The 14,170-nt window shown below is 39.5% G+C and overlaps 1 protein-coding gene across 1 annotated transcript in view; it reads left to right on the top strand.

The window, feature by feature from the left end:
- Window positions 1–14,170, top strand: part of LRP6 (LDL receptor related protein 6) — a 126,473-nt gene that overhangs the window by 102,378 nt on the left and 9,925 nt on the right. Inside the window, exons 13-18 of the mRNA XM_084298317.1 lie at window positions 3,010–3,212; window positions 5,033–5,244; window positions 5,439–5,629; window positions 10,595–10,804; window positions 12,352–12,477; window positions 13,889–14,125. Of these exons, the coding sequence (XP_084154443.1) occupies window positions 3,010–3,212; window positions 5,033–5,244; window positions 5,439–5,629; window positions 10,595–10,804; window positions 12,352–12,477; window positions 13,889–14,125 (1,179 nt within the window). The remainder of the gene's footprint in view (window positions 1–3,009; window positions 3,213–5,032; window positions 5,245–5,438; window positions 5,630–10,594; window positions 10,805–12,351; window positions 12,478–13,888; window positions 14,126–14,170) is intronic.

The raw sequence follows: 14,170 nt of genomic DNA, 5'->3' as shown, positions 1-14,170 counted from the left end.
CTGTGGTGGGTCACTTGTACACCTAAAGGTGTTTCTTGCTCAGTGAGGCTCAGCTCAGCTGCACTGCCTCCACAGCACTGCACATTTCTGATTTCAGTGCAGCCAAGCCCCATTTTTCTTTATTGTTGTGCAGAATATGAACCACAAGGCCCCTCAGGCTGTGTGTAATTAGTTTCTAACCAAATAATTTATCCATCTCTCAATAACTGGCTGCCAGTGAAGCACTCATAATTTTGGCAGGCATACTGGATGGCTGATTTCCACTGGTGTCATTCAGATTAGTCAGTGGGTTAAGAGATTCATGGTACAGAGAGACAGATTGTATCTTGTCTGCATTATGCCCAAGTAGAGAGATCCAACTGTTGTTTTAAAGCCAAAAGCAGGGTAGCCTGCTCCATGAATGCCATCTCATGGAATTTTTTGAAAATCATGCTTTTTGGAAAAGTCTGCTGTATCCCCCCATTGTGTGTTCTGCGCTCTTTCTTTCTGTTTTTGTTACAAAGGATGCTTGCCTGGCAGCTGGATTTTTGTACTTGAATGTTCTCACACCTTTCTGCAGGTTAGAAGCACAGCTGGCACCACTCTAGTGGTTACTGTGATGTTGTAGGTGGAGGAATTTGACTTCCACTGGAGAACAAGTAGCAAATTGATAAAAGGTCGTGTTTTCCTGTGAAAATGCTCTCTTTACAAAGGAGAAGAAAAATAGGAAAGGAAGAAGAAAAATATAGGAAACAATTGTGAGCAAACAGAACTGTCTCCCTGCAGCATGTTTTGGTCTTTCATGAAGTATTAGGAGTTTTCCTTCTGCTATGTTCAAATCTGGTAACTTTCTGGCTTTTTATTTGTAAGTAATTGGAGACTACAGCTTCTCTACTTATAATTTAATTTTTCTCATGGCTATTATAATTGGAGCATGAATCGTTTTAGCTTTCTCTTGCCTTTTTTACTTGCGTATATGTTTCTGAATATTATTATTAGCCCAAGCCCTGTCTAGAGGCCAGATCCTCCCTTCTGCTCATGTGTGCATAGATTGGTTTGATTACAGGAAGGACATGCTGCCCTGACTAGATCTGTTATCTCATCAGACCTACCAAGTGCTGTGAAGTTTAAATGCATGTTACACAGGAGACATTCTCGTTATGCTCCATTTGCCTTTCAAAAATACAGTTAAAATATGTGACTATTGTGAGGTAGAATGATGAAGACTGTGAAGTGATTTCTCAAAACAGTACTTTTTCAGAGATGTGGGGACTAAAAGGGGGAAATTTTGCTGTTACTTTTTATTATAAGTCATCAATTCAAAGTTGGAAGCCAGGAAAACAGTGAGAGGACCTCTTTGGGGAAAAGATGGAAAAGATTTTAGGTGTTTATGACAGTATATTTGCCTGCACTCTTTTATCTTAAGCTTTTTTTTTTTTTTTTTTTTTTAACCTTGGCATTAGTCTCTTAATTGCTTGATAAGAATACTTACGTCTTCCGAATCTATTATTTTGGTGTATATATCAGTATAAATTTTGGTTTGCCTTTTTTGGTTTTCTTTTACAGTTTAGAACTAAGTAGAAAAAATCTTTCTCCAAAATTATTGGAGAAACGTTTGGAGGAGAAATACAGGTTTTCCGGAAAGCAAACATACCTTACTGTTAGGCCTGATTGTTATAGGAAGTTAGGATTGAGTGTTAGTTGCCAAGGAAACTTCCCCCCACGCACTTTTTTTTTTTCTTCACAGCAGCAGAGAAATGTTCAAAGTGTATGCCTAAAATAACAAAGAGAGGTGATGATGTTCTGTGGGAAGGCTTTTGCCTACCTCCCCTTTCCAAGGTACAGCCTTACCTGTTTTACAGAATGGATTGAATGAGTGCAGTGTCCCGCTGCTAATCTCTCCAGATTTGTGCCATAGTAAATTGATTATGCAGATTTCAGGGAAGTTGCAAGCTGCGTTTCTGACTGCTGGGTCTTGTGCTGCCTTGCACAGCAGTGGTTGCAGGTAGACCATTATTGAAAAGAATGCTGTGAAAAGGGGAAATGTTCTAACTACTTCCACTCACTTCTGACCCAGTTATATAATACAGAGATAATTTCTTTTTAAAGAAGTATTAAACGCATTTGCCTTGTGTGATTTCTGTAAGATGTAGCTGGTAAATTACAGTTTAACAGGATGGGGAAGTCTTATTTTTTGACATTTTATGGAATTTATAAGAAAAAATGTCTGTTATCCAGGAAGTTTTTCCTGAGCATCTGGAAAAACAAAGCAGAACATCTGATATTTTTCTTACTGCAGGTCAGCATTCCCAGATAAGCACCTAGAAATAAGCAAAACAGACAAATCTAAGAGTGAAAAGGTGTTTTTGTAAAACAAAAACACAACAACAACAGTCTACACACATCTAAGACATCATTTTCCTATGAATTACTTGTTCCGTTCTGGTGCTGGCAGAAAGAGGGTTAGCAGGAATAGGACTGAGCCATTCTAATGGCACTTTCTGTTCCCTGTGATGTCTAAATAAGGAGTCAGTGTTGGTTTTTGCTCAGTTAATTCTGCATATAGAAGTGTACCTAGCAAAAAGTTCAACTTCAAAATAGTGGAATTGTGTTTTCCTGGGACCCTTTTAGAAAATCGTCAGTTCCTTGAGAGTCACAGCTGACCACTGAAGTAATTTTGACAGAAGTCTTCACTTTCACTAGTCCTGCAACTTACAAAGTTATCTTCGCTAGTCATATCCAGACTCAGACTTTACAGTAGAAAGAGGTCATTTGAAAGGCTTTCCAAACTGATTAGAAGTTGTTGTTGTTTGTTTTTGTTTTTGTGCCTGTTGTTTGGGATTTTTGTTGTTATTGTTGTTGCTCTGCTTGTGTTTTTGTTTTGTTTTGTTTTTGTTTTTTCCAGAGGAAGATAAAGGGAATGAAATACTAGGTACTGTCTGTGTTTTATATGCTGTTATTGAACATAAAAATACTCAATGTTATTGCTGTGTGTAACCCTTTCCCCCTCCTTTTTTTTAATCCATCAAGCTCCTACAACCTTTCTTTTGTTCAGTCAGAAGAATGCAATTAATCGCATGGTGATAGATGAACAGCAGAGCCCAGATATCATACTCCCTATACATAGTCTCAGAAATGTTCGAGCCATCGATTACGACCCCCTGGATAAACAGCTGTATTGGATTGATTCTCGGCAGAACATCATTCGGAAGGCACAGGAAGATGGCAGCCAGGTATCCTGTGGGCACTGGAGTTACTAAAAGATGCTCTGTACCCAAGTGTATGGTTGTATGTGAATGATTTATATATACAGATTTCCTATAGATTACTAGCTGGCACTTGGCACAACAAGTGGCATCTGGAGTTTCTGGAGTCTTTTTGCAGTAATCTGGGAGATGCAGTAGGAAATGAAACACAGAAAACTAAGGCCTGGGCAAAAGATACTTTGGTCCTCAGTGCAGTATTTGCTCAGCCCTGTCTTTTGGCTGGGGACTGTTACAAACTCCTGCATGAGAGACGCGGAACATGGAAGGAAAGATTCTTAGGAGAAAATGAGTGTGTCAGAAGAGTGACAGAAAAGATACAAATGAGCAGGGCATAGGAGTGTTGACTCTGAAACAGAGAGGCTGGGACTTTGTGAGTGCACGGCTTTGTCTAAGGTCTCCTGGGTTCTGGTGGGGATAGGAAGAGAGCTGAAGAGACCCTCCACTGGGTTGTGGAGGTTGAAACTAGTGACTTGTAAGAGGTGTAGCAGGCTTGGGAAATAGTTTAGTGAATGCGAAAAAAGTAGCACGAGGCAGAAGGCCAAAGGTAATACAAGTGATTGAGATTAGCTGTGAGCGTTTTCACATCTTAAAATACATATTTTCCCCATGCATTTTTTGAATGGGGGAGGAGCAGGATACTAAAATGGACAACACAGGTACTATGGTGTAGTTTCTGGTGATGAGTGTGGTGTTAGTGGGATCCTGTTGAAATGCCCTTCAGACTTGACTCTTAATTTAGCAATGGTTTTAATTTTGGAATCTCTAAATAATTTAACACCCTAAACTCCAAAGTCAAAGGCACCAGATTTTTTTGCCTGCTTCAGCCGAATAAACAAATGCAAGGCTTTAGGCACACCCTTTCGTAGAGGTGTCAAGCCAAAGAAGAAAGTTAAGCAAATCTTCAAGTGAAGTTTAATTTGGGGGTAGGGAGAATCCTTTTTCTTCCCAAAAGATTGTTAGCTTGTTTTTTGAGTGTTATCATTCCTCTTCAGACCTTTTTGACAAGGTCACGAAAAGTGTCATTTAGGCTCATATCTCACTATGAGGAGACTATGCAGTGTCATTCTAAAAAAATAAATAAATAAATACATAAAAAAGAAGGCATTAGAATTCCAGATGTCTACGCCAGTAGAAGACAAGAACTTTGGGGCAGAGAGTTATTATCTGGAAATGTTCTGAAGTCTTTCTGTTATGTTAGCTAATGTCCTTTTTTCTGTCATCAGAGTTCCCTTCCCATTTATGATTCATCCTTACATTATTTCCCCCAAGTGTGATGGTGGAGAAGAGTGAGGCAAGAATTTCAAGCACTATCTGGCCTCACTTTGCTGTTCTTTGTTTTTTGTTTTGTTTTTTTTTTATCTGTTCAGCTGCAGCTTTGGAAATTAGAGGTGATGTATGTATTTCTGTTGTAGCATGCTTAACGCTCTGGGTTTGAGTCTATCCAAACTGAGCTTAGGGTTGTCAAGAAAGCAGGGGAGAAAGGGGACATTCAACCTGAATCTCCAACATAGAGACGATTTGGACTTTTCAGTTAAACTTGCTATACCTTATGAGCTGCAACCAACGTACTTGATTGCCATTCCAACAAACCCTAAGGACTAAGTGTCTATATCTAAGGTGTTGGTAGGAAAAGTGTTCCTGGGTGTCTCCTGCTTTATGATAATATTTTGATAGCCTCCTCCTTTCCTGGCAAATAGTTTGATGTGGTACATCCATAGCAAATAAAATTGCTCACATTAGATCTGATTAAATGTTCCTCTGTGGGTTATTTTTCTTTCCTTTTTTAGAGCCTCACTGTTGTGACAAGTCCAGTTCCCAACCAGAACTTAGACATGCAACCTTATGACCTGAGCATTGACATCTACAGCCGCTATATCTACTGGACCTGTGAAGCTACTAATGTGATCAATGTGACACGCCTGGACGGGAGATCTATGGGAGTGGTGCTCAAAGGAGATCAAGACCGGCCCAGAGCCATTGTGGTGAATCCAGAGAAAGGGTATGTAGCAGAAATAGTGATGTGGGGAAATTCAGGCTGAAGATCTTGAGGGTCAAACTGTTTTCTTGGTGCTGACTGGTTTCTGTTTGTCAGAATAAAAGCGTCTTTGACATTTGTTAAGATGTCTTGGTCATATAGTGGAAATGTAAAAAGATCAAATAAACTTTCTTTTCCTCTGATCGTTCCTATTCCAGATACATGTATTTCACCAACCTACAGGAAAGGTCTCCTAAAATTGAGAGAGCAGCATTGGATGGAACTGAACGGGAGGTCCTTTTTTTCAGTGGTTTGAGCAAGCCCATAGCCTTAGCTATTGACAGCCAGCTAGGCAAGTTGTTCTGGGCTGATTCAGACCTGCGAAGAATTGAAAGCAGTGACCTTTCAGGTAGAGTAGCACTTTAATTCAGTGATTCATTTGTGTGGTGTGGGTGTGGGGGAATGCAGAGAAAGGTGTCGTCTTTTCCTTCCTACTACAAACAGTCTGTACTGTGATTCTAATCACTCCCTAAATTCCCAGCCAGGGAATGTGCATGATTCATGCAGTGTGCCTTTACAGTCTCATGCCTCTATCTGTGATTTGCATTATTAATTGCTACACATGCTATTTACTTCATTTTCTCACTGCAAGACCTTTGTGTGGTTTCCCAAAGTCAGTTCACGAATAAATTGTAGCAGTTTTTAAAAGGGGAATGGAAAAGGCTTGTTTTTAAAGGCATTGGTTTTGGTGCAATAATCTAAAGCAAAGTTTCCCATCAATGGAAAAATCTTTCCTACAGAGTTAAAACAGGTGTGGAGGTAACTTATGTGACTGTTATTTTAGGGTCATAATATGAGAAGGATAGAGTAAGATTTAATATCTTCCTGTTCTCAAAAGGAAAAAAAAATCCTTCTTCCAGTCTTGTAATTCTCTTTGTCTGCTCCTTAATGGTGGCTGTGCTGCTTTTCTGACCTCCTCTATGAGTTGATTCAGCTCTCCTAACTACAGAAGCAAAACAATAAACTAACAATATAGAAGAAAACTAGAGAACTGTTTTCTGTTGGTTTGAAAAGCTGAATTGGTTCAGCAGAAAGTCCAGCAAGCAACCAGAACTGGAGCAAGTGAAGAGGCAAAATCATGCAGTTGGATTAGGTGAGAGAGAAACTGTTGTCTCCTGTTTACTGTCTGTATGCTGTGAGTTGCTGGATCAGCCCAGCTGTCTCTTGTCTCTTGGGTAGTTATTCAGTGTGATATGAGTTGGGCTGGATGTTGCTGATCACATACCTGCCCATCTCGTTATGTGATGGGGTATATGCCCCCTCACGCTTCTGCTTGTTGGGGGTCAGTGACAGAATTTCTCCTTCCTCTGGAAAAGGTCCAGCCCCGCTCTGAATAACACGTGTCCTTGTACTTCAGCTGAATATTATTCTGCAGTCAGTGTTAGGAAATAAGGACATACTTTGTAATCTGTAAGCAAAATGGAAAATTCAACAGGAGTATGGTAGTTTAGAGTAATGTATTTCATGTATTTCACTGATGACACAATACCTTCTTTAAAAGTAGCAGCATGCAATTCCATTGACATGAGTGTGATTTTCAGCCTTTTTATTAAGTTGGAAAAATAAGCTTTTGTTTTGGAAAGTATTTTAGTACTTCAACTGGGTTGGCTTAGCAAGATTTTTTTCTTCAGTGATTCATGTGGTGTGTCACTAGAAGGTTCAGGATCACTGAAGATCCGTGATACCCCAATTGTTTGCTATTTTAAAACACAAGACATAGCAGAGCTAGTGAATTTTTTCAAAAAGTATGATCATAGAATGGCTGAGGTTAGAAGAAACCTCTGGAGCTCATCTTGTCCAACTCCACTGCTTAAGCAGGACCACCCAGAGCAGGCTGCCCAAGATCACGTCCTAGCGGCTTTTGAAGATCTCCAAGGAGGAGTCTCCACAACCTCTCTGGGCAACCTGTGCCAGTGCTCTGTCACCCACGCAGAACAGAAGGATTCCTGATGTTTCTGTTTTGTTTGTTTCTCTTTGCACCTTCCCTTCAGGGAAAGGAATACAAACGTATTTGTATATGTTGATAAAATTTCACTTGAGCCTTCTCTTCTTCAGGCTGAACAGTTCCAGCTCTCTCAGCTTTTTCTTAAAGGAGAGATGTTCTAGTCCCTTAATCATCTTCACAGCCCCTCCTTGGACCCTCTCCAGTATGTTCACGTCTCTCTTCTACAGGGGAGCCCAGAGCTGGATGTAGCACTCCAGGTGTGGCCTCACAAGAGCAGAGCAGAAGGGAAGGATCACCTCCCTCAAACTGTTGGCAATGCTTTGCCAAATGCAGCCCAGGATACCATTGACCTTCTTTGTGGCAAGGGAACATTGCTGGTTCATGTTTGGTTTGGTGTCGACCAGGACTTACATGTCTTTCTGCCAAGCTGCTTTCCATCTGGGTGGCCCCCAGCATGTACTAGTGAGGCAGGACTTTGCACTTCTCCTTGATGAATCTCATGAGGTTCCTGTCAGATTTTTCCTTGAGCCTGTCTGAGCCCTTTGGATGGCAGCACAACCGTCTGCTGTATCAGCCATTCCAGTTTTGTTTTGTCTGCAAACTTCTGAGGGTACTCAGCCCGAGTAATATGGGTTATGTTCTAGGCTATTCAAGATGAGTAAATTTATGGGCAGCACAACATCATACATTCTTTGTTTCTATCTTTGTCTGCTATCAGCCAGATATTAGGACACAGAGAAAGAGATGGATCTAAATTCTAGTTTTTTTTTTTTTAATGATTCCGCTTTAAAAAATAAAAATGAAAATAAAAATAAAAATGTGCCTGTCAGATCACTGATGTCTGGAAGTACCAGCTCACAACTTTTTTGATGAACATGAAGAAAAATCTTTCCAAAACCTCTCTTGTTTTTGGCTTTTGCACTGGAAATAGATTGCTATAATCACCACAATAAATTGCTAACTGCTGAGATGCATTCCTGTGCTTAGGAATGCTGATTAATAGGCTCTTCTGACCAGCAGAGTATTTTTTTCTGCATGTGTTGGCTTCTTTAAAACATGCACAATCTCCTGCTCATAGACTCTATAGATGCCAGTACCTATAAAGAGAAGGAGAGAGAGAATACCTTTTATGTGATTCAGTCTCTCTCTTCCTCCCTGTTCTTCAGGCATGCAGTTAGGTCTCAGTTGTGCTGCCCAAATGGGAGATCCTATTGAAGCTAACCAGATTCTTAACATGATTAAGGGGTTGTTTACGAAAAGATGACTGGAATTAGCTCCCTACCATGGAAACTATTTGGAAATTAGTTGTTCTATTCCAGAATAATTATCATGATTTGGAAATATCTAATGATTCTGAAATTAAGTCACTTTTATTTGGAAATAGAATGTGCTATGGGTGTGTCCTGATTTTTATATTTATTTGTTTGTTTTTAAGTCTTTTTGTAAAAGGTATTGCTGGAAAGAGAATGGTGATGTCAGGGACCGAGCTCCTCTTAATCACATCTCCCTTTCATCTGACATTCCTAATAAAGGGAGCTAGCACCCTGATGAGCTAGTTTCAGATTTTATTGTTAGTTTATGGAAAGAAGGATTTCAGTGTTTTGGTTTAATCAGAAATGGTCAGCTACACTTGGTCACAAATATTAAAAAGAATGATTAAGACATCACTGAAGTGAAAATTTTAAGCTTCCAGAGCTTTAGGAGCATTTTGCAAAATGTCATGCTGATTGACATGGGCATGGTAGAGCAGGGTGTGTACAGACTCCATTTGGGTAGGTCAAGGTCTTACTTAGTTCTAATTATATTCTTTCCCATCATCTTTGCATATCCCCCTCTTCCCAGCTTAACTTTTTTTTCTCTTCAGGATGCAGGTTGCAGTTTCTTACCTTTTCCCTATAAGGTGACTCATGTTCATGGGGGTTAATAGACTGTTGCAGTTCTTTAGTTTGACTTGCATCACTCCATCTATTAATTTCTACACCAGTCTGGGTATAACCTCCTTCAGAATCCATCAACATCTTTTCTTAATCAGATCATTGCTGGTGTTATTCCAAATCAGTGGGTGAGAGCCCAGTTTATCTGAGGATTAAAGTTCTAATCTCTGTGTTCTGCTTAAGATGTTACTACTTGCTAAATGTTTGAAACGTTCCTTAACTTCTGAGCTTTGTATGCATTCAGTAAAATAGAGATAAATGCATTTTTGTAGCTGAATTTGTTTGTAAGTCCCTTTAATTGGCATACTGTTGATTAAAGTTGTCAACAGGCTAAGCCAGGAAAAAATATTAAAAACATCTTGGAAATGGTATTGTGGATGAGCATATGCAAAGTCATTGTCTGCTATTTTTAAAGTAAAAATAAGCATAGCGGTAAGCCCAGATATTTGAAATACCTGGATTTATGTGTAAATTTTCAAGCTGTGGCCTAATTTTAGACTGTGTAATATTATTTTAACATTGCAAAATCTAAGCCAAATCCTTATGTTTGTGCGTAATTTTATGCTCAGAGTTTGATAAACTTCATTGAGTATATGAGTGTTAATGAGCATATGATAAAGGTTTTGAATAACATATTTTTGTGTATGAATTACAAAGTCTTAACTGTCTTTGGACAGTCTTTAATGTTACCTCTAAAACATCTGTGGGCTCTCTTCCGTTTACATGCAGCGTTAACTGTGACATGTGACAGTTGATCTTGAATATATTTATGCTAGGTAATCTAGCATAAAAATCAGCAAATACTTCCAGAGGTGCAAAGCCTCTTGGCTGCTACTGATGATTGCTGAAGGAACTAAGGAAACTAAATCTTCACTAGGAAGGAAAGAATGTTCCTAATTTAGCTTGAAAACCTTTGTGAAGATAATGTAGTTGAAACAAAATAATATGAGGAAGTCAGAAGTCAAATGTTTACCTTAATCTCACAATTTAGGTGAAAACTACTAAGTGCTTTGTCTTCACTTGGATTTAATCTTGCATTAGTTAAATCGAGCTAATAATCCATCTTCTTATTCCCCGCTGAATTCCAAGACAAAGCAGTTAATCTCTCCAAAAAAAATATATAAAAAAAAATAGATGAATGAAAAGAAATACCAATTACCACCATATTGATAAAAGACTGGATGGTCTTATGAGAGTTGGCCCCCCAACTCCAGACACATTTTAAATATAGGAAATGTATTTGAAGCACACAAACTGTCTTCTTGATGAAAAAAGAAAAAAAAAAAAAGATCATCTGTCTGAAAAACATCAGTCTTACATCGTTACCTCGTAGTATAGAAGCAATCAAAAATAATGGTGTAAGCAGTGTAGAAAGTATTTGCAATAGTATTTTGTTTGATTCCAGTTAAGCTAAACTACTCTTTTATTTCTGCAGGTGCTAACCGAATTGTTTTGGAAGACTCTAATATCTTGCAACCTGTGGGACTAACTGTATTTGAAAACTGGCTGTATTGGATTGACAGGCAACAGCAGATGATTGAAAAGATTGATATGACTGGTCGAGAAGGACGTACAAAGGTCCAAGCTCGTATTGCACAACTTAGTGACATTCATGCTGTGAAAGAGCTCAACATTCAGGAATACAGTAAGTGCAATTTCTGTTTGCAAGTGAGAACAGTGCCTGTGAGGCTGGAGGCAGGGAGTGGCCAAGAGCAATGAAGCCTGATTTTCCTTGCTACTAGTCAACATCAGGGCAGATCGACAGGGCCAGAAGTTGGTATTGTTTTGTGTCTGTTATATTGCCAGGGTGGTATTGTTTCCTTAGTGCAGTTGGCAATGGACATGAAATTTACCACAAACCACCCATCACAATTTGTTGCTGGTGACAACTTTGCTGGTAGGTAGTCCCATAGAGGTACCTGGGGTTTGACTATGTATTGGCACAGTGGAAATATCCTGTTATCACTAGTAGAGGATTTTCTGGATTCTGGCTGCAATACACAAGTCAGATCTTTAATCCTTTTAGGCAAGCACAGCTCTCATGGCCCTTTACTAGCAGTAAACATATCATGGACAAGCCACCCTGACTGCATGTTTTAAGGCAAGCTGAACAATTTTTGTTAAGGGCAATTCATATTGAAACTAAATGATGGAAGAACAACATGCATTACTCAAAGGAAGTGTGCAGTAAATAACAGTATGTGTTGAACATGTCTGCACTTCTAAAAGTTTTCTGTTTGCCCAGGATATAACCTTTCCCCACATACACTCACTTGAAACAATGGAAGCTGTATGGTTAAAACAGCAGAGCTGCTGTCTTCATGGAGGAAATAGGCCTAGTTAATAGGCTGTGATGAATGCCTTCGAGAAATATGTAGAAAGACGTCTGGGGATGTTTAATTAGAGCATCAGCACAGACTACTACTAGTTTTGTTTGCTATTAATCTCAGTAAATCTGTCAGGAGTTCCAAGAGAAATATGTTGTCCTTATTAAACATTAAAATGAAGAGATATTTAACTAGAGCATGTTAATTTGAGTTTTGGAGACAGTGTGAAAGCTCCAGAATTCATAAATTTGGAAACTTTACTTTTTTAATGGTCTTTGATAGAGAAAGTTAAGTATGGAATCCAAGGTATCTTTTTTCTTACTAATGCTTCCATTTTTGCTGGAGCGCTAATTCTACCTCAGATGAGAAGCAAATGTTTTGAGTACTGTTTACTGCTTTGGGAGACCAGGTGGCATGATTCTCAGTGTATCAGTTCACAGCCAATTACTGATGTGTGTGATAATTATTTGTGTGTGTAAAGGAAAAAAAATACAATTAAATACAACTTTTTCAGAGTTGTGTTTAGAAATGTCCTCCCCATCAAGAAGGGAGTAATGAAAGGAGCTCTGTGAACACAAAGAAATCAGTGAAAGGTGTGAAAAGATGTGGGTTCTTGTCAGTGAGCTCACCAAATTCTTGGAGAGTAAGTCCAAGGCTTTTTCCAGATTCCACTAATTACTGCAGTGTACTTGGAGGAGAAAAAATAAAATAAAATAAAATAAAATAAAATAAAATAAAATAAAATAAAATAAAATAGAGAGAGAGACAGAGCAGGGGATAACTCAACTGCCCAGAATCTCATTTACTTATCCTCCCAAGTGTGATTACAGTTGTACTACCTGTCCGTCTTTTCTTAAAATCACAGGACAACACCCTTGTTCTCAAGATAATGGTGGTTGCTCACACATTTGCATTGTGAAGGGCGATGGCACCACACGCTGCTCTTGCCCAGTCCACCTTGTTCTGCTGCAGGATGAGCTGTCCTGCGGAGGTAAGTCCTTCCCATGCCCTGCGTCACTGAGCTCTCAGCTCCTGGGTGGGGAGGTCTCTATTTTAGGGCCAACTTCTGAGCAGAAAGAATGTGACAGTGCACCAGATGTTGTAACATGATTTTACATGTTTTACCTTTTTGCTTCCCCCTCCACCCCCCGAGCTAAATCTGCAAGTTTTGAGGAGTAAAAGAATAGAATTTTAGAAGCTCACTGTTGAATGCGGATTTCTGTTCACCCTTTCTACTTAAGACCACTGAATTATTTCAATTTAATTTTTTTAATTGTAAGATTTTTTCTTTTACTACTTTTTATATCATTCTGCATGTTCTCCTTCTTCAGCTAGTGGTAGAGTCTCCTGTGTTCTGGCGTGTTGCATCACATCTTCTGTCTGTGCCATTTCATTCTTCTCTGCTTTTCTCCTGAAATTCACCCTGTGTGCGCCTTTCTGAACTGCAGTCCCAGAAGAGCCAGTTGCCTCCTCCATGGTGATATGGCCACTACAGCCTACGCCCTGATGTCTCCAAGGGTGGGGCTGAAATTTTGGGAGAGGAGAGGCACTTGGGTGCTTGGGTCTCTTTGTACCACCGTACTGAATTGATTTATTATGCAATCTTCTCGCCATCAAGGCGACGTGTGGTCTCACAATGGAACAAGAGCTAATATAATCCAGATATTTTCTCAGAGCAAGTTTAATACCAGGCCAGAAAGGGGAGGAGAGGAAAAGGAAATTAAAAAAAAAAATTAAAAAAAAAAATCCATGCTTACTTACTGCATGAGATTAACAGTTACTGTAGTAAATGTTAAGTAATAGCTAACAGCTGTGTTGCGATAGCGGGACTTGACTAGATGGAGCAGTTTTTTTGTCATTTTAGAAGAATTTTGACTCAACAGAGCTGTCGAGGGCACATAACTAGACATTGAGTCACAGTGATCCATCTGCAGTGCATTACATCCTTTTAACGTTTTCTATACACTGACTGTCGAGCATAAAAAGGGAGTGAGACATCAGTTGTGTATACAGTGGTGCTGCAGGAAAGAGGGAAGTGGAAGAAAAGTTTGTTGACTTTAAATGAAGACTTTAAGACCTACTAAGAGAAGGGTGTAAGAAGCTGAAGTGGGAAGGAAAGAAAAGAATCGTGTTTTGAGTGTGCATGCTTGCTTCTCTGTTCCTCTTATTCTTTGTCTAATGAAACTCCATTGACTTGAACCTGCAGCTGTCACTTGGGGCTCAAGATCTGCTCAAACAACTGTGGAGGCAGTGTGGGGTGGAAATTACATTATGATGTGGCATGTTTATCAGCTGTCTGATTAATCAAAGCAGCTGAGTTATTCTTGTCCTTACCTGTTGTGATCTGCTGCTGATTGTTCACCTGGATTTTTAATTTTTGTTTGTTTGCTTGATTTTTAAAGAACCGCCAACTTGCTCCCCTCAGCAGTTCACCTGTTTCACAGGTGAGATTGACTGCATCCCAGTGGCCTGGCGCTGTGATGGTTTCACTGAATGTGAGGACCACAGTGATGAAAAAAACTGCCCGGTGTGCTCAGACACCCAGTTCCAGTGTGAAAGCGGACAGTGCATAGACAGTGCCCTCCGGTGCAATGGAGAAGCAAACTGCCAAGACAACTCAGATGAGAAAAACTGTGAAGGTACAGAGAATCTTTCAAAGTATGATGAAAACGGAGTTTTTCGGG

The sequence above is a fragment of the Netta rufina genome (assembly GCF_964035555.1).
Source record: "Netta rufina genome assembly, chromosome: 1".
Taxonomy (NCBI): domain Eukaryota; kingdom Metazoa; phylum Chordata; class Aves; order Anseriformes; family Anatidae; genus Netta; species Netta rufina.
This window is presented reverse-complemented; position numbering and strand designations above follow the sequence as displayed.